At 40.5% G+C, this 26590-nt stretch overlaps 1 protein-coding gene across 1 annotated transcript; it reads left to right on the top strand.

Moving 5' to 3' along the window:
* Positions 1-3996: 3996 nt before the first annotated feature.
* REG4 (regenerating family member 4) lies at positions 3997-26203 on the top strand. The gene is given in 7 exon segments (XM_059919459.1): positions 3997-4095; positions 4422-4482; positions 16213-16320; positions 16519-16616; positions 20016-20153; positions 21932-22037; positions 26115-26203. Coding segments are annotated over 7 exon segments (699 nt in total).
* The last annotated feature ends 387 nt before the right edge of the window (positions 26204-26590 follow it).

Raw genomic sequence — 26590 nt, 5'->3', positions numbered from 1 at the left:
CCATTGATAGAAATTCTGGAATTTAAAATTAATCTTTGATTAAAAAATATCGGAACAGCTCTTGCCTATGGATGGGGTAGGAATTGATCAGGAAGGGACACAAGGAACTTTCCAGGTGATGGAAATGTTCTATAGCCTTATAGGGGTTTGATTTATACATTTGTATGTACTTGTCAAAGCTCTGCAAATGTATACTAGGTATTTGTGCATTTCGTTGCATGTAAATTTTACCTCAAATTTTTTAAAAATGTAAATAAATATTAAACTTTAGTAAGTGATATGTATGTTGAAGTATTTAGAGGGAAGTGTACTGATGTCTGCAAACTACTTTGAAATGCATCCAAAAAACCCCATGGATTGATGGGTAAATTGGGAGATGTGTAAATGTATAGCTATATGGTAAAGCAAGTATAGTAAAATGTTAATGATAGAATCTAAGTGATGAACATGCAGGTAGAAGTATACCACCTTTGTAAAAATCTTTCACTTTGTTTTATGTTTGAAATTTTTTGTGATGGTGAAGTATTTCAATTGTTTGGAGATCCCACAAGGAGGGAAACCGCCATCCACATCATGCCAGCCACATTAAGGATTGACTATGTTCATTAGAGCATCATCTTCTCACCCAGAATACATTTTAGAAAGTGTTCATTTTTTAAAAATCTGATATTTATTAAGTTCTTAATATGTACCAAGCACTGTGCAAAACTCTTTGCATTCATTATCTCATTTAATGTTCAAACTTTCCTATGGTAGTTGTACAATTCATATCTGATTTTATTAGTAGGAAGATATTCTTGAGACTAACTATCTACCCAAAGACCCCCAGTTAATAAGAAGCAGAGCCCAGTGAGAACCTGAGTTTCTGATGCCAAACCCACTAACAGACAACTACGTTCCCTGTCTCCCTCCAAATCCATTATTTGCCTCAGGAATTCTGCACTTCAATGTAATTCTTTTAGAGATAATAAGGAGCCCAGAAAAGAATACAGATTGTCCCACATGTGAATTCTCTTCTCATTAAGGTCTGAGTCATTTTCTTTGGGTAGTCTTTAATCCCGTACTCCTGAGTGATGTTACAGCACAGGAAATGACTATCTTACTTTTTGAATTAAGAAGAAAATACAGTTAACTCCCCTACATACGAACGAGTTCCATTCTGAGAGTGCGTTCATAAGTCCAATTTCTTCATAAGTCCAACAAAGTTAGCCTAGGTACCCAAATAACACAATCGGCTATGTAGTACTGTACTGTAACAGGTTTATACTATTCACACAAATAATACATAAAAAACAAACAAACAAAAAATAAAGAAAACATTTTAAATCTTACAGTACAGTACCTTGAAAAGTACAGTAGTATAGTACAACAGCTGGCATACAGGGGCTGGCATCAAGTGAACAGGCAAGAAATAAAGATACTGTTCTACTATATTCTATACAGTATATTGCACTTTTGTGTACAGTAAAGTACACAAAAGTGCAACCACTTGTAGAGGATGCACGCACGTGACAATGTACGCCAGACACATGAACTAATTTATGTGGTTGGACATGTGAATGCACGTTCGCATCTTTGAGAGTTCGTAACTCGAAGGTTTGTATATAGGGGACTTAGTGTATTAAAAGACTGACACTTTCTAATGAACTTAACCATACACTTATTCCATGACCCAGCAAGCCCTCTCCTAGTGATGGAATGAAAACGTGTGTTTCCCAAGAGACTAAGAATGCTTATAGCAACTTATAGCTTATAGCAACTTTAGTCAGAAGTTGGAAATAGCTAAAATGTCCATCAGCCAAGAATGAGTAATCATAATAATAAATAACCTGTGCTATATTCATGCAATGGAATGCTACTCAGCATTATAAAGAACAAATTATTAATACAGGTAACAATATGGAAGAATCACAAAACATTACGTCAAGTGAAAAAATACAGACACAACAGAGTACATATTATATGATTTTTTTCATACAAAGTTTCAAAGAAAGGCGAAATTAATCTATGATCTTAGAAGTCAGAATAGTTGTTGCTTTGATGGGAGGATTGGATGGAAAGGAGCAGGAGGGAATTTTCTGGGGTGATGGAGATGTTTTATATCTTGATCTGGGTTATTGTTACGCAGGGACATAGATTTGTCACTTCTCTTTTCTGCTCCCCTCCACTAAATTTCATGTTTATTGCTCAGAAGCAGAAATATTTGGATACAGGCATACCTTGTTTTATTGAGCTTTGCAGTTATGTTTTTTTTTTTTTTTTTCTTACAGATTGGATGTTTGTGGCAACCCTGCCTCGAGCTAATCTATTGGTGCAATTTTTCCAACAGCTATTGCTCACTTCATGTCTCTGCCACATTTTGGTAATTCTCGCAATATTTCAAACTTTTAAATTATTATTATATTTGTTATGGTTATCTGTGATCAGTGATCTTTGATGTTACTATTGTAATTGTCTTGTGGCACCACAAACTGTACCCGTATAAGACAGTGAACTTAATAAATACTGTGTGTGTCTGGCTACTCCACAAACCCACTGTTTCCCCATCTCTCTCCCTCTCCTCAGGGTTCCTTATTCCCTGAGACATAACAATATTGAAATTAGGCCAATTAATAACCCTACAATGACCTCTAAATATTCAAGTGAAAGGAAGAGTCACACATCTCTCACTTTATACCAAAAGCTAGAAGTGATTAAGTTTAGTGAGTAAGGCATGTCGAAAGCTGAGATAGGCTGAAAGCTGGGCCTCCTGCACCAAACAGTTAGCTAAATTGTGAATGCAAAGGAAAAGTTCTTAAGGGAAGTTACAAGTGCGTCTCCAGTGAACACATAAATGATAAGAAAGAGAAACTGCCTTATCGCGGATATGGAGAAAATTTTAGTAATTTGGGTAGAAGATCAAATCAGTCACAACATTTCCCTAAGTCAAAGCCTAATCCAGAGCAAGGCCCTAATCTCTTCAATTCTCCAAAGGCTGAAAGAGGTGAGGAAGCTGCAGAAGAAAAGTTTGAAGCTAGCAGAGGTTGGTTCATGAAGTTTAAGGAAAGAAGCTGTCTTCATAACATTAAAGTGCAAGGTGAAGCAACAAGTACTGATATAGAAGCTGCAGCAAATTATCCAGAAGATCTAGCTAAGATAGTTAATAAAGGTGGCTACACCAAACAACAGATTTTTCAATGTAGACAAAACAGCCTTCTATTGGAAGAAGATGCCACCTAGGACTTTCATAGCTACAGAGGAGAAGTCAATGCCTGCCTTCAAAGCTTCAAAGGACAGGCTGACTTTTGTTAGGGGTTAATGTAGCTGGTGACTTTAAGTTGAAGCTAATACTCATTTATCATTCAAAAACTCCTAGGACCCTTAAGAATTATATTAAATCTACACTGCCTCTCCTTTATAAATGAAACAACAAAGCCTGGACGACAGCACATCTGTTTACAGCGTGGTTTACTGAATATTTAAGCCCACTCTTGAAAACTACTGCTCAGAAAAAAAGATTCCTTTCAAAATATTACTTCTTATTGACAATGCACTTGGTCACCCAAGAGCTTTGCTGGAGATGTACAATGAGATAGATGATGTTTTCATGCCTGCTAACACAAAATCCATTCTGTAGCCCATTGAGTACAGGGAACTCTGCTCAATATTATGTAACAACCTAAATGGGAAAAGAATTTGAAAAAGAATAGATACATGTATATGTATAACTGAATCACTTTGCTGTACAACTGAAACTAACACATTGTTAATCAGCTATACTCCAATATAAAATAAAAAGTTAAAAAAAGAAGTAATTTTAACATTCAAGTCTTATTACTTAAGAAATACATTTCATAAGGCTATAGCTGCCGTATATATGGATCTGGGCAAAGTAAGTTGAAAATCTTCTGGGAAGGATTCACCATTCTAGATGCCATTAAGAATATTTGTGATCCATGGGAAGAGGTCAAAATATCAATATTAACAGAAGTCTGAAAGAAGTTGATTCCAACCTTTATGGATGACTTCGAGAAGTTCAAGACTTCAGTGAAGGAAGTAACTGCATATGTGGTGAAAATAGCACGAGAACTAGAATTAGAAGTGGAGCCTGAAGATGTGACTGAATTGTTGCAATTTCATGATAAAACTTACATGGATGAGAAGTTGCTTCTTATGGATGAGCAAAGAAAGTAGTTTCTTAACATGGCATCTACTCTTGGAGATGATGCTGTGAAGATTGTCGAAATGACAACAAAAGATTCAGAATATTACATAAACTTAGCTGACAAAGCAGTGGCAGAATTTAAGACAATTGATTGCAATTTTGAAAGGAGATTTACTGTGGGTAAAATACTATCAAGCAGCATTACATGCTACAGAGAAATGATTGATGAAAGGAAGAGTCAATCAGTGTGGCAAAATTCATTCTTTCTTATTTTAAGAAATTGCCACAGCAGCCCCAAGCCTTCAGCAGCCACTACCCTGATCAGTCAACTGCCATCGGTATTGAGGCAAGACCCTCCACCAGCAAAAAGATTATGACTTGCTAAATGCTCAGATGCTGGTTAGCATGTTTTAGCAATAAAGTATTTTCTAATTAGGTTTGTACATAATAGACATAATGCAATTGCATACTTAATAGACTATAGTGTAAACATAACTTTTATATGCACTGGGAAACAAAAAAATTCTGTGACTTGCTTTATTGTGATATTTGCTTTATTGTGGTGGTCTGGAACCGAACCCACAGTATCTTCAAGGTATGCCTGTATATGTTCTATGCTTCCATCCTACTAATAAATGTTCTTAGGGTCTTACTTTTCACCCCAATTTGCTTATCAAGGTAATGTTTTTGAAGACAACCCCCTCAAAAATGAATTATAGTACCTGTTATTATACAATCTTTTCACACCTCTACATATGCGTAAGTTATTCAGAAAATATAGAAAATAGAAGCTAACATATATTGTGTATCTTCTATGTGTCAAGCACTGTCCTAGAGATTTTAATATATTGAGTTTGGTCCAGCAAACACGTTTTGAGCACCACCCAAGTGCCAAGTGCCCAAGACAGAGATTAAGTCACATCCCTGTTCTTGAGAGTGGCATCCTGGCCCACGAACAAATAATTTCCATACAATGAGGGAAATTCTATTACAAAGGAGGGGCTGGTTTAGGGAAGGGTTCATGGAGGAGATAAAGCCTGGGATGAATGTACTGAAGGATGAAGAAGAGAGCTAATCATGTACAGATTTTTCAATTTAAAATTCTGTGACATAACTTCCATTGTGCTTCTTAAGCAAATCACCTGAGGCTTTGTAGCTGGCAGAGCTTGTCACATATATAGACAATAGATTGCCCAGGAAATGTGGAGAAGGGGAGATTCCTCCATACCACCTGTCTCCTACATTGGGGCTGAGTGGGTTGTCATAAACTCTATTGTCGCCAAGATAAGGGTTTCTCCAGACTGGCTGTAATGAACACCTCCTCGGTGACTCATTTCCTCTCTCCCACTGATAGGATTTGTTCCAGTATCTTGGGATATTACAGGGCTTGCTTGCAACAGTACTCATGGTCAATATCTCCATCAAATATAATACGACAATGTCGAAGGCTGTAAAAATTTGCACCCTAGGGGGGCGAGGAGGAACTCTTCAATAGTTTCTTAAAATAATGAGGGGTTTATGCTGTTTTCTCAGGATTTAGGATTGGAAAACATTTCAAGACTCTCCTTCTCATTATATAATCACTTCAGATTTTTCCACATCCCTCTACCAGACTTTATTTTTTGCATTCTCCTAAAGCACCTTTTTAAAAAATCTCTTTCTCTGATCATTCCGTTAGGTGCTCCCCACTCCCTTGCCCCTGCCTGATTGAGGTTCTTTTTTCATGCCAGTCTAACAGTACTAAAATGTTTAGCTGTCAAAAAATAATTGACTTTTTTCTTTTGAATTTCCTAATTTTATTGTATTTTTTATACATCAGATTCTAATTAGTTATCAATTTTATACATATTAGTGTATATATCCCAGTCCCAATCTCCCAAATCATCACACCAGCACCTCCCCCGCCACTTCCCCCCTTGGTGTCCATACATTTGTTCTCTACATCTGTGTCTCTATTTCTGCCCTACAAACGGGTTCATCTGTACCATTTTTGTAGGTTCCACATATATGCGTTAATATACGATACTTGTTTTTCTCTTTCTGGCTTACTTCCCTCTGTACGACAGTCTCTAGATCCATTCATGTCTATACAAATGACCCAATTTCGTTCCTTTTTATAGCTGGGTAATATTCCTTTATATATATGTACCACATCTTCTTTATCCATTCATCTGTTGATGGGCATTTAGGTTGCTTCCATGACCTGGCTATTGTAAATAGTGCTGCAATGAACATTAAGGTGCATGTGCCTTTTGAATTATGGTTTTCTCTGGGTATATGCCCAGTAGTGGGATTGCTGGGTCATATGGTAATTCTACTTTTAGTTTTTTAAGGAACCTCCATACTGTTCTCCATAGTGGCTGTATCAATTTACATTCCCACCAAGAGTGCAAGAGGGTTCCCTTTTCTCCACACCCTCTCCAGCATTTGTTGTTTGTAGATTTTCTGATGATGCCCATTCTAACTGGTGTGAGGTGGTACCTCATTGTAGTTTTGATTTGCATTTCTCTAATAATTAGTGATGTTGAGCAGCTTTTCATGTGCTTCTTGGCCATCTGTATGTCCTCTTTGGAGAAATGTCTATTTAGGGCTTCTGCCCATTTTTGGATTGGGTTCTTTGTTTTTTTGATATTGAGATGCATAAGCTATTTATATATTTTGGAGATTAATCCTTTGTCCGATGATTCTTTTGCAAATATTTTCTCCCATTCTGAGGGTTGTCTTTTTGTCTTGTTTATGGTTTCCCTTGTTGTGCAAAAGCTTTTAAGTTTCATTAGGTCCCATTTGTTTATTTTTGTTTTTATTTCCATTACTCAAGGAGGTGGATCAAAAAAGATCTTGCTGTGATTTATGTCAAAGAGTGTTCTTCCTATGTTTTCCTTTAAGAGTTTTGTAGTGCCCGGTCTTACATTTAGGTCTCAAATCCATTTTGAGTTTATTTTTGTGTATGGTGTTAAGGAGTGTTCTAATTTCATTCTTTTATATGTAGCTGTCCAGTTTTCCCAGCACCACTTATTGAAGAGGTTGTCTTTTCTCCACTGTATATTCTTGCCTCCTTTATCAAAGATAAGGTGACCATATGTGCATGGGTTTATCTCTGGGCTTTCTATCCTGTTCCATTGATCTATATTTCTGTTTTTGTGCCAGTACCACTGGCACAACACTGTAGCTTTGTAGTATAGTCTGAAGACTGGGAGCCTGATTCCTCCAGCTCCATTTCTCTTTCTCAAGATTGCTTTGGCTATTCAGGGTCTTTTGTGTCTCCATACAAATTTTAAGATTTTTTGTTCTAGTTCCATAAAAAATGCCGTTGGTAATTTGATAGGGATTGCACTAAATCTGTAGATTGCTTTTATAGTCATTTTCAAAATGTTGATTCTTCCAGTCCAAAACATGTAAATCTCTCTATCTGTTTGTATCATCTTTAATTTCTTTCATCAGTGTCTTATAGTTATCTGCATACAGGTCTTTTGTCTCCCTAGGTACGTTTATTCCTAGGTATTTTATTCTTTTTGTTGCAATGGTAAATGGGAGTGTTTCCTTAATTTCTCTTTCAGATTTTTCATCATTAATATATAGAAATGCAGGAGATTTCTGTGCATTAATTTTATATCCTGCTACTTTACCAAATTCATTGATTAGCTCTAGTAGTTTTCTGATGGCATCTTTAGGATTCTCTATGTATAGTATTATGTCATCTGCAAACAGTGACAGTTTTACTTCTACTTTTCCATTTTGTATTCCTTTTATTTCTTTTTCTTCTCTGATTGCCATGCCTAGGACTTTCAAAACTATGCTGAATAATAGTGACGAGAGTGGACATCCTTGTCTTGTTCCCGATCTTAGAGGAAATGCTTTCAGTTTTTCACTATTCAGAATGATGTTTGCTGTGGGTTTGTCATATATGGCCTTTATTATGTTGAAGTAGTTTCCCTCTATGCCCACTTTCTGGAGAGTTTTTGTCGTAAATGGGTGTTGAATTTTGTCAGAAGTTTTTTCTGCATCTATTGAGATGATCATATGGTTTTTATTTTTCAGTTTGTTAATATGGTGTATCACATTGATTGATTTGCATATATTGAAGAATCCTTGCATCCCTGGGATAAATCCCACTTGATTATGGTGTATGATCCTTTTAGTGTGTTGTTGGATTCTGTTTTCTAGTTTTTTGTTGAGGATTTTTGCATCTATATTCATCAGTGATATTGGTCTGTAATTTTCTTTATTTTAGTATCTTTGTCTGGTTTTGGTATCAGGGTGATGGTGGCCTCATAGAATGAGATTGGGAGTGTTCCTTCCTCTGCAATTTTTTGGAAGAGTTTGAGAAGGATGGGTGTTAGCTATTCTCTAAATGTTTGATAGAATTCACCTGTGAAGCCATCTGGTCCTGGACTTTTGTTTGTTGGAAGATTTTTCATCACAGTTTCAGTTTCATTGCTTGTGATCGGTCTGTTCATATTTTCTATCTCTTCCTGATTCAGTCTCAGAAGGTTATACCTTTCTAAGAATTTGTCCATTTCTTCCAGGTTGTCCATTTTATTGGCATAGAGTTGCTTGTAGTAGTCTCTGAGGATGCTTTGTATTCCTGCGGTGTCTGTTGTAACTTCTTCTTTTTCATTTCTAACTTTATTGATTTGAGTCCTCTCCCTCTTTTTCTTGATGAGTCTGGCTAATGGGTTATCAATTTTGTTTATCTTCTCAACAAACCAGCTGTTAGTTTTATTGACCTTTGCTATTGTTTTCTTTGTTTCTATTTCATTTATTTCTGTCTGATCTTCATAATTTCTTTCCTTCTACTAACTGTGGGTTTTGTTTGTTCTTCTTTCTCTAGTTCCTTTAAGTGTAACGTTAGATTGTTTATTTGAGATTTTTCTTGTTTCATGATGTAGCCTTGTATTGCTATAAACTTCCCTTTTAGAACTGCTTTTGCTGCATTCCATAGGTTTTGGATCATCGTGTTTTTGTTGTAATTTGTCTCTAGGTATTTTTTGATTTCCTCTTTGATGTCTTCAGTGATCTCTTGGTTATTTAGTAATGTATTGTTTAGCTTCCATGTGTTTGTGTTTTTTATATTTTTCCCCTGTAATTGATTTCTAAACTCATAGTGTTGTGGTCAGAAAAGGTGCTTGATATGATTTCAATTTCCTTAAATTTACTGAGGCTTGATTTGTGACCCAAGATGTGATCTATCCTGGAGAGTATTCCATGTGCACTTGAGAAGAAAGTGTAATCTGCTGTTTTTGGATGGAATGTCCTACAAATATCAATTAAATCTAGCTGGTCTATTGTGTCATTTAAAGCTTGTGCTTCCTTATTAATTTTCTGTTTGGATGATCTGTCCATTGGTGTAAGTGAGGTGTTAAAGTCCCCCACTATTACTGTGTTACTGTCAGTTTCCTCTTTTATAGCTGTTAGCAGTTGCCTTATGTATTGAGGTGCTCCTATGTTGGGTGCATATATATTTATAATTGTTATATCTTCTTCTTGGATTGATCCCTTGGTCATTATGTAGTGTCCTTCCTTGTCTCTTGTAACATTCTTTATTTAAGTCTATTTTGTCTGGTATGAGTAGTGCTTTTCCAGCTTTCTGTTGATTTCCATTTGCATAGAATATCTTTTTCCATCCCCTCACTTTCGGTCTGTGTGTGTCCCTAGGTCTGAAGTGGGTCTCTTTTAGACAGCATATATATGGGTCTTGTTTTTGTATCCATTCAGTGAGCCTGCATCTTTTGGTTGGAGCATTTAATCTGTTCACATTTAAGGTAATTATCAATATGTATGTTTCTATTACCATTTTCTAAATTGTTATGGGTTTGTTTTTGTAGGTCCTTTTCTTCTCTTGTGTTGTAGAGCTGGTGTGGTGGTGCTGAATTCTCTTAGCTTTTGCTTGTCTGTAAAGCTTTTGATTTCTCCGTTAATCTGAATGAGGTCCTTGCCAGCTAGAGTAATCTTGGTTGTAGGTTCTTCCCTTTCATCACTTTAAATATATCATGCCACTCCCTTCTGGCTTGTAGAGTTTCCACTGAGAAATCAGCTGATAACCTTATGGGAGTTCCCTTGTATGGTATTTGTTGTTTTTCCCCTGTTGCTTTCAATGCTTTTTCTTTGTCTTTAGTTTTTGTCAATTTGATTACTATGTGTCTTGGCGTGTTTCTCCTTGGGTTTATCCTGCCTGAGACGCTCTGTGCTTCCTGGACTTGGGTGGCTGTTTCCTTTCCCATGTTAGGGATGTTTTTGACTATAATCTCTTCAAACATTTTCCCAGGTCCTTTCTCTCTCTCTTCTCCTTCTGGGACCCCTATAATGTGAATGTTGTTGTGTTTAATGTGGTCCCAGAGGTCTCTTAGGCTGTTTTCATTTCTTTCCATTCTTTTTTCTTTATTCTGTCCCATGGCAGTGAATTCTACCATTCTGTCTTCCAGGTCACTTATCCATTCTTCTGTTTTTTTTTTTAATTTTAGAATTTTATTTATTTTTTTTATACAGCAGGTTCTTATTAGTTATTCATTTTATACATATTAGTGAATATATGTCAATCCCAATCTCCCAATTCATCACACCACCGCCACCCCACCCCTGCCACTTTCCCTCCTTGGTGTCCATACATTTGTTCTCTATATCTGTGTCTCCATTCTTATGCCTCAGTTATTCTGCTATTGATTCCTTCTAGTGTATTTTTCATTTCAGTTATTGTATTGTTCATCTCTGTTTGTTTGTTCTTTAATTCTTCTAGGTGTTTGTTCTTTACTTATTCTAGGTCTTTGTTAAACATTTCTTGCATCTTCTCCATCTTTGCCTCCATTCTTTTTCCGAGGTTGTGGATCATCCTCACTATCATTATTCTGAATTCTTTTTCCGGAAGGCTGCCTATCTCTGCTTCATTTAGTTGTTTTTTCTGGGGTTTTATCTTGTTCCTTCATCTGGTACATAGCCCTCTGCCTTTTCATCTTGTCTATCTTTCTGTGAATGTGGTTTTGTTCCCCTGCAGGATTGTAGTTCTTCTTGCTTCTGCTGTCTGCCCTCTCACAAAGTAACTGACTTTTTCAAAAAACTTCCAGTAGGCACCAAGGGTAAAGTATGAAACTCCTTACTAGTTAAAATGGGTAGTAGGTGAGTTCCTGTCATGTTAAAGCTGAAGACAATTTTTGCTTGACCTCAAATGATGAAGCAGTGAAAAGCTCTACTATCTGACTCAAAATGGAGTTCATTGGTCATTTGAAGAAGAAGGCAAAGGATCACTGCCATCCAAGTTTCAATCAGGGAAACTGGCATCAGAAAACGCCATATCCTGCAGATATGATGAAGATTTCTTACTGAAGTATAACCTAGGTGTCAGCTTGGTGATCTAATTAAATTTGACTAAAATCCAAGTTCTATAACTTTCCTCCAAAACTTCTCACATTTCCTTCAAGTTCTCAGGACTTACTTCTACAAAGTTGCTCTCCGTTTCTAAGCTCCCTCAAAAATAAGAACAAATTCTCTTTTGTTTCATATTAATCTGCTTCTATAAGAAATCCACTCCCATCCTTGTGGTCTTTCCTGTCCAGTGTGGAAGCCACTAACCACATGTAACTGCTTAAATTTAAATTTAATTGACAAAAATTAAATAAAATTAAAAATTCAACTCTTCATTTTCACTAGCCATATTCCAAGTGCTCAATGGCCATATGTGGTTAGTGGCTACCACATTGATAGCACACTTTAGGACATATCAATTATCACAGAAAATCTTATGGGGCATTTGTACTAGTGTGTCATGAATTGATGTGTGCTTACTGAATATTTATGGATATATGTCAAGAGGTCATATTTCTACTTTCCATCAGAAAATTCACTTTGATCTAAACATTTTTAACCACCTTTCTCTTTTCAGCAATGTACCATCCGTCTATAGAGATATTTCAGTGTACATGTTTCCACTTGGAGGAGTTTCTTAGGAAGCAAAGTAGAATCATCACATAGATGACAATAAGATGCTTTCAAGTGGGTTTAGAGCATGAATTTTTCCAAGAGAAGAAGTAAAACATTTCTCCCTGAAAAAGTGGTGAATGTCAAAAAAACAACAAAAAACAAGCAACAAAAAAAAGTTAAGTGAAGCTTTTGTCTGGGAAAAAGAAAGATATGAGTGAGCTTGCTTGTTCTCTGGAAGAAAACATCTAAGAAGAAAAGGGACAGGTTAGGAAGCAACTACTCTTTCTTAGGTCACTGGTCAGATTAGCACTAAAACCTCCTGAGCATAAGATTATAGAGATGAGGTAGGCATGATCCCAGACCTGAAGTAGCTAAAAGATTTATTAGGAATCAGGCAGAAAACAGAATTTAAATACAGGTATGTGCTCTTCAATAAGTGGTGCTGGGAAAACTGGACAGCTACATGTAAAAGAATGAAATTAGAACACTCCCTAACACCATACGCAAAAATAAACTCAAAATGGATTAAAGACATAAATGTAAGGCCAGACACTATAAAACTCTTAGAGGAAAACATAGACAGAACACTCTATGACATAAATCACAGCAAGATCCTTTTTGACCCACCTCCTAGAGAAATGGAAATAAAAACAAAAATAAACAAATGGGACCTAATGAAACTTAAAAGCTTTTGCACAGCAAGGGAAGCCATAAACAAGACGAAAAGACAACCCTCAGAATGGGAGAAAATACTTGTAAACAAAGCAACTGACAAAGGATTAATCTCCAAAATATACAAGCAGCTCATGTAGCTCAATATCAAAAAAACAAAAAACCCAATCCAAAAATGGGCAGAAGACCTAAATAGACATTTCTCCAAAGAAGATATACAGATTGCCAACAAACACATGAAAGGATGCTCAACATCACTAATCATTAGAGAAATGCAAATCAAAACTACAATGAGGTATCACCTCACATCAGTCAGAATGGCCATCACCAAGAAATCTATAAACAATAAATTCTGGAGAGGGTGTGGAGAAAAGGGAACCCTCTTGCACTGTTGGTGGGGATGTAAATTGATACAGCCACTATGGAGAACAGTATAGAGGTTCCTTAAAAAACTAAAAATAGAACTACCATACGACCCAGCAATCCCACCACTGGGCATATGCCCAGAGAAAACCATAATTCAAAAAGAGTCATGTACCACAATGTTCATTGCAGCTCTATTTATAATAGCCAGGACATGGAAGCAACCTGAGTGTCCCTCGATAGATGAATGGATAAAGAAGATGTGGCACATATATACAATGGAATATTACTCAACCATAAAAAGAAACGAAATTGAGTTATTTGTAGTGAGGTGGATGGACCTAGGGTCTGTCATACAGAGTGAAGTAAGTCAGAGAAAAACAAATACTGTATGCTAACACATATATATGGAATCTTAAAAAAAAAATGGTTCTGAAGAACCTAGTGGCAGGACAGGAATAAAGACACAGACGTAGAGAATGGACTTGATGACACGGGGAGGGGGAAGGGTAAGCTCGGACGAAGTGAGAGAGTGGCATGGACATATATACACTACAAAATGTAAAATAGATAGCTAGTGAGAAGCAGCCACGTAGCACAGGGAGATCAGCTCGGTGCTTTGTGACCACCTAGAGGGTGGGATAGGGAGGGTGGGAGGGAGACGCAAGAGAGAGGAGATATGGTGATGATATATGTATATGTATAGCTGATTCACTTTGTTATAAAGCAGGAACACACCATTGTAAAGCAATTATACTCCAATAAAGATGTTAAAAAAAAAAGAGATAAATATGTAGTGTGAATAAACTGCTTATCATAGTGCCTGACAGCAAGAAAGCACTTTGTACATGGAAGCTGGTGATAGTGGTAGCAAAAGTAGCAACAGTGGCATTGTTACTGACCAGGGTTCTTGCCCTCCTTAATCAATAGAAATTCATCAGAGGCCAGACAAGAAATTCAGGCAAGGTTTTATTGGGGCCCCTGCTGCAGCAGGGGGGAGCAAGAACAAACAACAGGTTCCCTTGCTTGCTCATTCCCTGAGTGGGGGCGAGCTTGTTCCTTATATGGGGTGAGGGTAAGGGTGTGTCCAGGGGCTGGGCTGCAGAAGTGGCTTAGGTGTTTTGCTCACCCCTTAGGTGGTGGTGTGCGCAGGGGGCATGTGCAGTACCTGCTTTTGCCCCTGACCCCCTGCTTTTGCTCCAGGCTCTTCAAAAGTGGCAGTTGGGTTTTTTGGTCTCTTTGTATCTTTTGTCCAGTATTTGCACCAGCTGAGCACGCACGCAGTTATTTTTAGTCCCATACAGCTTTTTTGTATTTTGTTGCTCGAGGAGAGGTGTGTCCAGGTGCAGACATTGCAGCACTGCAGCAAAGGGGCCCAGGTCCCAGCCCGCCTCAGCATAAAGGCGTTCTTTTTATTTAACATCAAATGATGTTTGTATTTCTAAAGGTAGTAGAAGATGAGGTATTTAAGCACATGAGTGTCTATGTCGTTTGTTCCTAGTACATTTGATGTACCCCTTTGTTACCAAACCCAGGTTCGGTTGCTTCTTGCTCAAGAACCAATAATTCGAGAGGCAAGTGTCAGTAGAAAGGAAAGGTGCTTTAATCAGAAAAGCCAGCAATCTAGGGAGAAGGTGGACTTGTGTCCAGAGACCAACTCCGAAGATTCTGCTCAGCCATGATGGTTTTTAAAGGAGAAAAAGGAGGAAGAATCTCAATGAATCATCGACGCAGGAAGTTGGATTCTGCATCATTCCCCGTTGCTTGCAGACTGGCTGACTCTTCGGATGTTATCTTGCATCTGATCAGCCTGCAGGATTGCTAAGGGGGCTGTTGAGAATAGAGAGCTCGTCATTTTTTAACCGCTTAATTCTTCATTCTTACTTCTTTTTATCTAGGAAAAGAATCAGCAAGTTAGACAAGGCATGGTGTGCATTCAAGAGGGCATAAGTCAGGAGTTAGGTTAAATTGCCTAGTGAGCTCATTCCTATAATTAAGTTCTTTTAAGGTTAAAGGGGAACAGAAATGGGCAAACAGGAAAGGGGCAAAAGAGCTGCTTTCACCTTGAAACCTTGCCTGCTGTGCGTCAGCTGGGTTAGCCATTGTCCACCATTCACAGGTACAAAGCATAGCACAAGCAAAGGATCTGTCCATAATGAGCGTCATGTTCCAAGATGGAGCTGAGGCTGCTGCACCGGAAGCTGCATCTCAATAGGACCATAAGACCAGGTTGTGAGCGCCTTTAAATGTCAAACTGAGTGGAGAGTTTATCTGAAAGCATCAGGAAGCCCCTGGAGATTTATAGGTAAGGAATGAAGTAGAACAGAAGAATGGGGCAAGCAAGTGACAACAGGGTCATCTCAGTGGGGAGAGAGGAAATGCTATGTGACCACAAAAAAGTCTGTGAACATGCACTGGGGGTGGAAAGACCCCTGCACCCACCAAGAGCATTGGAGTGCCGCCACACTGGCACAAAGTCCACATTTCCTAGCTTGGCATCCCCTTCATCCTCTGGGCCCTCTGTGTTCCCAGACATCTCCACTTCTTCAGAAACCTCAGTTTCAGTGATGTGGCCTGTTCACCAACCCACTAGCCAGAGGAGCTTGTGCCTTTCTTGATCACAGCTTCTCTGGCTTCTGGGCCCTGACCGTCTCCTTCTCTTCTACAGTGCTTGCCTGACAGGTGCCCTACAGTTAAGGCAAACTTAAGTGCTTGCTTTGCTGCCACCATTCCTCTGCTCACCCACCCCCTTCGCCTAAAATGTCCCCTTCCCCTTGCTACTGACTTTCAGCCCCCCTATTCTCAAGTTCCAGCCAAGTTGCCATCTAACCTGTCCTGCGTCCCCCTAGCCAAAACACCACTCCCTCCTTGTAATGCCTAAAACTACCAATTTATGCCCCTCACCCACTCTTGTGAGGTCTTGAATTATAGCTGTTTGATCTTGCTACCAGTGTGGGGATTCTGCTATAGTTGCTGAGGATGTCTGTTCCAATTATGTATTCCATAACTGGGGAGATTACCACAGGATGGGCTTGGGGACCCACTGGGTCCACTGTGAAGTAGTCCTGAGCTAAAACACCATTGATCATCCGACCTCCATAAACCCCTTCTCTGACTGGCAGACCACAGTGATGTCCGGGGTCTCCTGGAATCAGTGTCAGTTCAGAGCCAGTGTCCAGTAAACCTCAAAGAGCTGATTACCTCCTTTCCCCCAATGTACAGTTACTCTGGTAAAAGCCCACAGTCCCCTTTGGAGAAGGCTACGAGAAAGATGAACAGTATAAAGATTCGGCAGCAGGGAGGGATCCTTCCTCCAGGGCACTTAGCCTTCCCTCCATTCAAGGCGAGCCAGGTCTTAAACTGGCTCAAGTGTAGGAATTGCTTCTCTTTGCCATCATAACTTGTAATTGCCTTTTGTTTGTGCGCAGCCATCATCCTGAGACCTAGCTGTGCTACTGGATGGTTTTACTACAAGTCCTGTTGCTAGGGATACTTCCAGAAGCTGAGGAACTGGTCTGATGCTGAGGTAAGAAATCTGGCCCATGCTTGGAGAGGCTTCTCTAAAGCAAGGGGCCACCCAAAGCTCCAGGTATCATTCAACTCAGAGCCAAGGGTCCTTCCTTGGCATCCTGAGAAGTAACCTGGCTGGTGAAATGGAGAATAGAGGGTTATGTGCTTAACTCCTTTCATCATGTGAGCATTGATGGAGCATGTGCTATATAGGCCCAGACCCTGGACGGGCTGCAAAGACATGAGGATGAACAAGGAACAGCCTGCCCTCAAGGAGTTCACTGTCAGGGAGAAAGACAGAAATACATAAATCCAAAGACGATGAGATGAGGAACTTACAGAAAGAACAACTGAATTGCCGTACAAGATTTACCAGCAAGAGAGCCGTGTGTAGACAGCCTCAGAGCCACCTGACGGAGACCGAAGCATTCCAGACAAATGCAAGGCCTCACTGTCTCCATAACCCAACAAATGTATTGGTTTTATTTCACTGAGGCTTTTCTAAGAGATACCCACATAGCCAGTCAGAATAAGTTACCTCAGAGTGTTGGGAGTCAGTGCTGCTGTGTCACTGAATTGTGGTTGTTAAACTGAAGTGACTGACCGGGGAGCTACGTGGGGAAATGGGGTGTGATCTGGGCCCAGAATGGCCTCAGAATCCCTGTAAATCAATAACTCAGAATGAGGAAGCACCTATCACGTGATAGCTACTGAGAATGCAAAGGTCTTTTCTGGCCTTAAAAAGTGCAGAACTGATGCAAGATTGTGACATTTAAACAAAAAATTGCAATGCAGTATAAGCATAAGTGACTCTCCCAAGATTACACCGAGAATAACCAGCAGAGCAAACCCAGGGAAGTTGGCCCCAATGCAATGCTTTCCTAAGCAGATGTGAATGATAGCAAAAAAGATAAAAAGAGCCAAACACAGAAAGGGCCGCCCGGATTCTGTCCACTGAAAGAAGAAAAAGCTCATCGACAGCAGTGGACTTCTCCTCAGTTCTTGGGAAGCAACTTGGAGAAATCCTGGACAGATGTTTGTACTGCCTGTCCCTGGAGAGTCCAACACGAATTCTACCAAAACAAAGAGGAAGATATCTGGGGGGCTTTGGAATAATATAGACCTGAGTTTAAAGCACGCTCTGCCACGCATTAGTTGCAGCTATACCTCACTTTACCAGTTTTCTTCTGTAAAATGGGGATAACACTTTTATCCCATGGGGTTGTTGGGAGGATTCATGAAAAGAACTTGCAAAAAGCCTGTGGCACACGGTGGATGCTCAATTCAGGTTTTCAAGGCAAAAACGATCCACATGATTGATACCAAGCCTTAGCAGAGTTAACCACTCCTGAACCAGAGTGCAGAGAAGGTGCCGGGAAGGACCAGAGAAATTGACACCACGGCTGCTGTGCTCCTTGGTTCCTAGCTGGCATCTTAGTTCACAAGACTCCTGGAGGTGATGGAGGTGGCAGTTAAAACGACGGGAAGACCCGATCTTGGACCGAAGAGGCAGCGCTCTGAGTTCTAGCTGTGTGAACTGACAGGAAAGGGAAACATCATTTAAACAGACGGAGCCTGTTGCCTCTTCTGTCCCAGGGATCTTTTGTAACTGGTACACTCACTACACGTTGACTGGTAATCCAGCTTCCGTGCATCACAAATTTAAAAGTCAAATGAAATTACGGGTATATGGATGGACCTAGAGTCTGCCATACAGAGTGAAGTAAGTCAGAAGGAGAAAAACAAATACCGTATGCTAACACATATATATGGAATCTTAAAAAAAAAAAAAGAAAGGTTCTGAAGAACCTAGGAGCAGGACAGGAATAAAGATGCAGACATAGAGAATGGACTTGAGGACATGGGGAGGGGGAAGGGTAAGCTGGGACGACGTGAGAGAGTGGCATGGACATATATACACTACCAAATGTAAAACAGATAGCTAGTGGGAAGCAACCATATAGCACAGGGAGATCAGCTCGGTGCTCTGTGACCACCTAGAGGGGTGGGATAGGGAGGGTGGGAGGGAGATGCAAGAGGGAGGAGATATGGGGATATATGTATACGTATAGCTGACTCACTTTGTTATACAGCAGAAACTAACACAACACTGTAAAGCAATTATACTCCAATAAAGATGTTAAAAAATAAAATTAAAATTAAAATTAAAAAAAGAAATTACGGGTACAAAAACATTCTGGTATTATCAAGTGGTTGGTAAATTATCATTAAGCAGTCACCACATCTAGTCCTGAGCAAGTTCAAAGGCAAACATGAGAGTAGCAACCACAGCCAAAACCATGTTTTTATTAAATTAATTTGTTTTATTATGTAGGCAGATCCTGTAACACAACCCCAAAAGAGCATAAAGTATATATCTCTGTCTAGCTATAAAATGTACGTATATAAAATGATTTCTTTATTTGGGCAGTAAGTGTCTTGTTAGAGAACAGCACATTTTACAATCAGTGGTTTCTTAGGTTTGTTGAAGTGCAGTATTATAATACATAATTATAACAATTCTATCCTCGTGACAACTCCCTTGTGTAGCCCTAATTATTTCCTCCATTTACAGATAAGGAAGAGAGGTGAAGTGACTTGCCAAGGTCACATACACTAAAGACAGGCAAGACCAGGACCCCAGGCACTTCCACTGGCCCTAAAGCTCGTGCCCTTGCCTCGAGCTGCCTCCCCCTCTGAGGCCTGACACCTGTGACAGTTGTGTTTTCTCCCAAGGTGACAGGAAGTCTCCTGTGGGGCTTAGATCCCAAGGGGAGGCGGGGGCTGTGTGTGCCCATGCTGCCTGGTGCTCTAGGGCTCTGAGGTGAGGGCCGTGCCTTTCTTTTTTTTTCTAATTTTTATTGAAATATAGTTGATTTACAATGTTGTGTTAGTTTCAGGTGTACAGCAAAGTGATTCAGTTATACATATATATACATATATATATTCTTTTTTAGATTCTTTTTTCTCATAAGTTATTACAAGATATTGAGCTCCCTGTGCTATACAGTAGGTCCTTGTTGGTTATCTATTTTACATATAGTAGTGTGTATATATTAATCCTAAGCTCCTAATTTATCCCTCCCCCCCTTTCCCCTTTGGTAACCATAAGTTTGTTTTCTAACTCTGTGAGTCTATTTCTGTTTTGTAAACAAGTTCATTTGTATCATTTTTTAGATTCCACATACAAGTGATATCATATGATATTTGTCTTTCTCTGTCTGACTTACTCAGTTAGTATGATAATCTCTAGGTCCACCCATGTTGCTGCAAATGGCACTATTTCATTCTTTTTTACGGCTGAGTAATATTCCTTTGTGTATACATACCACATCTTCTTTATCCATTCCTCTGTCGATGGATATTTAGGTTGTGGGCTGTGCTTTTAAACCTCACATCTCCTCCTTGCCCTCAGCTCTAGTGTCAGTCATATGGAAACGGAGCCCACCTGGCATCTATCCTGAATTTAAAGGAGGCCAGCACCATAGCAACGGACATAGGTGGCTGTCAAAGAAACAAGCCCGTATGGATCTGCCTGCATGACCTGCAGAAGGTAACCTCAGACTTGGCCCACAAATGGCCCCTTGGGAAAGCCAGATAGATAGCCCCTCTCTGGGAAACAGCCCCAGGCCTACTGACAAGGGCACACACAACAGATCTTCTTCAGTCACCTGCCTCCGATTGATAGAGACCAAAGCTCCAAGGTTAGGGAGGAAACAATTTCCTCCACTTACAGACCTATCTAATTAAAGTTCTCCCACATTTTTGAACACAAAATTACCAGCTCTTCAGAGCCTTTAAAAAGAAGTTTGTGTAAGTATATATGGGTGTATACAAATAAACACACACACACACAGACCCGTTATGAGACCAAGCTTAGTTAAACCCCCATTAGATCTTGAGTTAAAGTTGGAAACTTTCAGCTAAGCTTTTTGCTAGATGCTATCATGTTTTTTATGTTATCCTAAACTTTCTTCACTGGTCCCTCATTTTACCCGCCTCAATACCTCATAGAAAGAAATGACATGTGAGGTTGCTGAGGTCTCTATGTGGGATCTGCAGTTTACAGATTCTTTGTGGAGCTTCTATGTTAACCCAAAAAAACACAAAGAATACAAGGAGAAAAACCCCAGACTTTCTGTTTCTTGATAAACTTTGCCATAGATGTTACATATATTTTATACAATGAATTTTACATTTTTATATATTCACATTGCTATCAATCAGAACTCTCTCATTCAGAGATAGGATAAATACATCAATTTCTACCAGATATTTTTTTGTGATTTAGTTTTTTTACCTTCATGACTGAGGCTAATAAACAGTCTAACAAATTGTGCAATGTCTCTAGTTATCAAAGAAATGCAAATTAGAATAACAATATAATTTGAGTTATCAGATTATTAGACTTTTGCTTTGTCTTAATGAATAATATTTTTAAGGATAAGGAGAAATTCCCCAGTAAATGAGGATGCAGATTCCTACAACTGAACTGTTTTTGGAAGGCAGTTTGGCAATAAATATCAATATCCTCAAAATATTCATGCCCTTTGGCCATTAATTATACTTCTGGGATTCTAGCCTTAAAGAATAATTTTAAGTACAGAAACAGCTTTGCAAATAAAGTGGTTCATAGCAGTATTCTTTGCAATAATTGTAAATTGGAAACAACACAAACATCAGTCAGTAGGAGAATTAGTAAGGTAAATTATGGTGCATTCTTTTTTTTTTTTTTTTTTTTTATTTTTGGCTGTGTTGGGTCTTCGTTTCTGTGCGAGGGCTTTCTGTAGTTGCGGCAAGCGGGGGCCACTCTTCATCGCGGTGCGCGGGCCTTGCATTGTCGCGGCCTCTCTTGTTGCGGAGCACAGGCTCCAGACACGCAGGCTCAGTAGTTGTGGCTCACAGGCCTAGTTGCTCCGTGGCATGTGGGATCTTCCCAGACCAGGGCTCGAACCCGTGTCCCCTTCATTGGCAGGCAGATTCTCAACCACTGCGCCACCAGGGAAGCCCTATGGTGCATTCTTACCATTAAAAAATGTTTGGAATGCAAGACGCTACAAAATTGAATATATATTTTAAAGGCCACCACATTTTTCAGTACATAAAAATATTGTGATAGACAAAAATGGTTTCACCAAAAGTAAATATGGTAAAATATTAGTAACGTTTTCCTCCTAGAGATTAAACGGAGTGACTTTCTTATTTTCCCGTCTTTACACATTTCTGTGCTTTCCCAGTTTTTACAATGAGAACCATGTTTTAAATGGGTCTGGGCTGTGAGCAGGTGGGCAGGCTGATGTGTACATGTCTCCCATCTCCTGTCATTTGCAGGGGCAGCAGTGGAAGTGGCTCGATGGGGCCATGTATATTTACAGAACTATGTCTGGCAAGTCTGTGGGTAGGAACAAGTACTATGCTGAGATGAACGCCAAGAACAGTAAGTTCTATTGCATCTCTTGCCAAATCGCAGCTCCTTCCCTTTCCCATTAAGAGCAAAGATGCACATTGACTCCTCTTTGCTCCATTTCACACCAGCAACTCTTTTTTTCTACAAGGCAATGGTCTTGTCGCAGACATTATTTACCGACCATTTTACAATCTTTGCCATATCACTGTACCAGCGGTTCAGTTATCAATATTTTCTTTAAATCCACTCACTTTTTTCTTTCCGTTTTTTTGATTTTTAATAACTCATTTTTAAATTGAAGTATAGTTGATTTACAGTGCTGTGTTAATTACTCCTGTGCAGCAAAGTAATTACATTCACTTTTTTTCTTAAATATGTTTATCTTAAAATTCTGTTACATACCATGAGGGGGAAATATGTCACATTTGGGGAAAACCAGGCTACAGGGAGCAAATATATGTGACTCCTTTCTGGCTTCTTTATAGTTAGGGTTCCCCATGAGCCCTGGAAACCTCGCCTTTGCCTGGGTTATTTCCTCATTTGTTTCTCGGAGGATGCAGTGCCCAGAACCTCAGCTGCAGGCTGCACACAATCACTGCAGCCTCATTTCTCTTGCCTGCCTTCATTCTTTGCTTTTAAAGTCTTTGCTTTTTTAATGCTAATAAGCTAGGGTTTTCAGCCTTGGTACAAATGACATTTGGGGGTGGGTAATGCTTTGTCTTGGGGCCTGTCCTCTGCATTGTAGGTTGAGCATATCCTAGTCACTCACCAGCAGATGCCCGTAGCATCCACACAGACACAGGTTGTTACAACAAAAAATGTCTTCAGACTTTGCTAAATGTCCCCTAGGGGGACAAAATCACTCCTATTTGAGAACCACAGCTAATAAGTGATATGAAAAGAAAACAGAATGTCAAAGATAAAAAGCACACTTGATATGAAACAGAACATCCCAGTGGGTTTAAAAAGTCATCACAGTGTCACTAAGATTCCCCCACTAGCCAGGGGGTGGGTCAGGGACACAGCCCGGACTGAGGACTCAGGTACCGGGGCTCAGGTGGAAAGGGACGTGGAACAGGGTTTACTGTTGTCTGAGGAATAAAGCTTATATGCACAAAAGAGTGAGAAAACTTTCTGACAGCAAAGGATGAATGATGGCCATGTGGAGACAAACTCTGAAGCAAGCTCTAGGCAAACCCTCAGAGGTAAGTGGGTCATATCACAGACCAAGGAAGGACTTTCCACAGTCTTGCAGAGACTACAGCTGCTGCTGTTAAAGGAATAATTCATCTCAGATGGAAGGAACACACCAAGACCAATAGGTAGAAGCTACCAAAATGTGGATTTCTATCCAAACTGAGGAAAAATATTTTGAACAATCAGCACTGTCCAAAAACATAATGGGCTACCCCAGGAAGTAGTGAGAAACCCATCACTAGAGTTAACCAAGCAAAAGTGGACATTGTAGTTGTTGTTGTGGTTGCCGCATTAAAAGTGTTAAAAGAGGCTCACAGCACATGAGAGTCAACTGAGGAACATTTTAAAAATATGAATTCCAGGGATTTCTTCAGACCGACAACATGAGAATCTCTAGGGCTGGATGCCGGACCAAGCTTCAGGGAAGCAATGGACCAGATGCCTCCCAAAGTCCCTCCCATGACCCTAAGATTTCACTCGGACAAAGTTCTCAAACAAAAATCTTTCCCCTGTCAGTCCGTGTTTACATCAGCAAATTTCCCAACGACAGAGTTTCCTGTGTGGGGCTCAGAAGCCAGACGTCCGCTTGAGAATGCCAGGCCATTGGACGCTACCCTTCCCATTCACTCAGCCCAGCTCTCCACTCTCAGAATACAGGCTCTCAAGGCAGAAAAGTGCAAGGAATGAAGCAAGGGTTAGAAACTGGTGAAGGTAGAATAAAAGGACATTCCTTCAGCCTCGTCAATGTCCCTTTATATTTGTATAACAGATTTAGCCTCACCAACTCAGTGGCTAAATTGTTTTTTTAAGATTCACAAGGTTTTTTTAGGCCTCACACTCACATCCTGTGTGTGTGCCTGTCTGTGTGACTGGCCTTGTTTCTTTTTTCTATCTATTTAGAAAGACCCTGACCCTCTGGAAAACTGTATTTCATGGTGCCTCCTGACTTATCGCCTTGAGATACTGAATAATGATAACTAGGGTTCTATAACTGAAAAATAAATTTCATATGCAATATAGTTTAGGTCAAAACCCTGGGCTCTGCATTCTGAATGCCTGGGGTTAGGAGTCCAGCTCCTTCTCTAGCTGTGTGACCTTGACCAGATTTTTTACTTCTCTGTGCCTCAGATGCCACTCTGTAAAGGGGAAAAAATGCTACTACTAATCATCGTAATGTATGTCAAGTGCTTATCACGGTGCAGGCTTGGCTTGTGGCTCTCGTGGCCTGGAGGGGAGAGTGCACCCCCGCAGTTGCCCCTCTGGTGTTGAGGAATGGAGGAAGAGAGTGAAAAGAGACACTTCCCTGAATTAGTGCCCGCAGGGGAGCTTGCTAACCCTTGGTTGTTTGATGCCTCGTGCCACGTTCTCTTTGCCCCGCGCCATCACAGTGCCCAGAATGCATGCATCTCCATCTCATTTACACTCTGCGGCCCCGCTCTGGGGCCCGTGGCTGCAGGAGTGAGAAGGACCCATCCTCTATACCTCCCGAGAGCCAGGCACATGAGGGGGTGTGCCTCACCCCGCCTTGCCTGGCTCTGCCTCCATATGCCCTCTCTCTCAGGGCTCTCATCCCATCGACCTAGCACACACTGGTACTGGCGTCAGGGCCAGACCTGCAAGTCAGAGCCAGGCAGACATCCAGCTGGGGAACAATGCATCACTCTATGGCGGACGCCCCAGCAGGACAAGTGATTCTGCAGAGCTTGGTTTCTGGAAGGGAAATAATTGGACCTCTCTTCAAAAATACTTCAGTCCTTCAAAAGTCCTTCCTCTCAGTCCTTCTTTATAAATGAGTGGCCAGATGGGACACGGCTGGCTTCAGCAGCTTCCAATTCTTTGAACTTCGGATGGGCTCTTTGTAGCTCCTCAGCTGTGGACGTCAGGAGAGATCACCGTCTGTTCCTTACAGCATCCTGTTTCAGACACGAAAGAACCTCTCGTTTTCAGTTGGTTTATGTCAAGCCCTGCCTTCCCTCAAAAGCAGTGCTGGTGTGGAGTGTCTGCAATTGTGTGTGACGTTTAAATTATTTTTCTTTCCATTAGCAAGGTTAGTACCTCTTTTAGTCAGGATTCTCCAGAGAAATGGAAGAAATAGAAGGGAGAGAGAGAGAGAGAGATTGATTTATCTTAAGGAATTGGTTCATGCGATTGTGGGGCTGGCAAATCTGAGGTGCACAGAGCAGGTCAGCAGGCTGGATGTTCCTGTGAGTTGATGCTGCAGTCTTGAGGCTGACGGTAGTCTGAAGGCAGAATTCCTCCCTCTTCCGTGGACCACAGTCTTTTCTCTTAAGGCCTTCACTGATTGGCCGATTACTACATGATGGAGGGTAATCCGCTTTACACAAAGTCTGCTGATTTAAATGCTCATCACATCTAAAAAGAAAAATACCTTCACAGCAAAATGTAGACTGGTGTTTGACCAAACAACTGGACACCACATGTTAGCCAAGCTGACAGGTAAAATTATGTACCTTATCCATGGGTGCAAGCAAAACACCCCGAGGAGGGCTTCCCTAGTGGTGCAGTGGTTGAGAATCTGCCTGCCAATGCAGGCGACACGGGTTCGAGCCCTGGTCTGGGAGGATCCCGCATGCCGCGGAGCAACTGGGCCCGTGAGCCACAATTGCTGAGCCTGCGCGTCTGGAGCCTGTGCTCCGCAACAAGAGAGGCCGCGACAGTGAGAGGCCCGCACACCGCGATGAAGAGTGGCCCCCGCTTGCCGCAACTACAGAAAGCCCTCGCACAGAAATGGAGACCCAACACAGCCATAAATAAATAAATAAATTAATTAATTAAAAAAAAATAAGATGAAAAAAAACGGTGTTGGCCTGTCCTGGAGGCAAAAACAAAAACAAAAACAACACCCCGAGGACACTGATAAGCTCAATACACAATCAAACAGATTTAAAGGTCCGTTTATTTTCTTACAGATTTTTTTAACTTGGAACAGCAAAGAATGCAGCAAGCTCCAACACTTCCTATGCAAGTACCGACCATAGAGCAAGAATCAAGATCCTGCCAACCCTTGCTCAAGCCCCTTTCCTCTTCCTTCTCTGCCGTGCTGGCGATCTGATCATTGTCTCGGAAAGTATACATAGCAGCTAAGGCTGATGAGGCCCTTACTGCACTGACATTTTTCAGCTCAGGGGCAGGGACGTCCACATTGGTATGACAGTGTCTTCTAGCTCTAAATGTTCACCCCACAACCCCTTTCCGTGGTACTCTCCTCCTCCCCACCTCTAGCTGCCCTCAGCAGACGAGGGGTATGCATCTCCCACCGATGAAAGAGCCAGGTCTTTGGCCATCGGGGATAAAGGTTTGATGACAGGAGAAAGAAAACTCAGGAAAGAGCCTCTAGCCCTCTTCTGCGTCTGCATCCCTCTGCC

The sequence above is a fragment of the Balaenoptera ricei genome, chromosome 1, assembly GCF_028023285.1.
Source record: "Balaenoptera ricei isolate mBalRic1 chromosome 1, mBalRic1.hap2, whole genome shotgun sequence".
Lineage (NCBI taxonomy): Eukaryota > Metazoa > Chordata > Mammalia > Artiodactyla > Balaenopteridae > Balaenoptera > Balaenoptera ricei.
Note: the sequence above shows the minus strand (reverse complement) of the source record. Positions and strands in the feature narration are given on the sequence as shown.